The sequence below is a fragment of the Coturnix japonica genome, unplaced genomic scaffold (genome assembly GCF_001577835.2).
Source record: "Coturnix japonica isolate 7356 unplaced genomic scaffold, Coturnix japonica 2.1 chrUnrandom1005, whole genome shotgun sequence".
Lineage (NCBI taxonomy): Eukaryota > Metazoa > Chordata > Aves > Galliformes > Phasianidae > Coturnix > Coturnix japonica.
The window spans coordinates 1-896 of NW_015440352.1; the positions used below are offsets into that span (position 1 = coordinate 1).

Below are 896 nucleotides of genomic sequence, written 5' to 3' on the forward strand. Positions count from 1 at the left end.
TTGGGGGGGGGGGATACTGGGCTCACCTGAATCCAGAGGGTCAGAGTGTCCGGGCGACTGGGAGCTGATGGGGGGGGAACTTGGGGGTCCCCATGGTGGTGGCTGTGGCCATGGTGGGGGTCCCCATGTTGATGATGGGGGTCCCCATGTTGATGGCCATGGCCATGGTAGGGGTCTCTATGGGGGTCCCCATGGTGGTGGCCATGATGGGGGTCCTCATGATGATGGTAGGGGTCCCCATGGCCATGATGGGGGTCCCCATGGCTGTGGTGGGGGTCCCTATGGGGGTCCCCATGTTGATGGCCATGATGGGGGTCCCCATGTTGATGGCCATGATGGGGGTCCCCATGGCCGTGGTGGGGGTCCCTATGGGGGTCCCCATGTTGATGATGGGGGTCCCTATGGGGGTCCCCATGTTGATGGTGGGGGTCCCTATGGGGGTCCCCATGTTGATGGCCATGATGGGGGTCCCCATGGCCATAGTAGGGGTCCGTATGGGGGTCCCCATGGCCATAGTGGGGGTCCCTATGGGGGTCCCCATGTGAATGGCCATGGTGGGGGTCCCCATGGCTGTGGTGGGGGTCCCTATGGGGGTCCCCATGTTGATGGTGGGGGTCCCTATGGGGGTCCCCATGGCTGTGGTGGGGGTCTCTATGGGGGTCCCCATGTTGATGGCCATGGTGGGGGTCCCCATGATGATGATGGGGGTCCCTATGGGGGTCCCCATGGCCATGATGGGGGTCACTATGGGGGTCCCCATGTTGATGGTGGTGGTCCCTATGGGGGTCCCCATGGCTGTGGTGGGGGTCCCTATGGGGGTCCCCATGGCCATAATGGGGGTCCGTATGGGGGTCCCCATGGCCATAATGGGGGTCCGTATGGGGGTCCCCATGTTG

The 896-nt window shown here is 64.1% G+C and overlaps 1 protein-coding gene across 2 annotated transcripts in view; it reads right to left on the minus strand.

The window, feature by feature from the left end:
- Positions 1 to 20: 20 nt before the first annotated feature.
- LOC107307828 (cell wall adhesin EAP1-like) overlaps positions 21 to 896 on the minus strand; it is a 9,930-nt gene continuing 9,054 nt past the window's right edge. The window contains exon 4 of one of the 2 annotated variants that reach the window (XM_032441960.1): positions 21 to 767. In XM_032441960.1, the coding sequence (XP_032297851.1) occupies positions 41 to 767 (727 nt within the window). In that variant the 3' untranslated portion in view covers positions 21 to 40. The remainder of the gene's footprint in view (positions 768 to 896) is intronic. The other variant, XM_015851333.2, reaches the window with a different exon arrangement.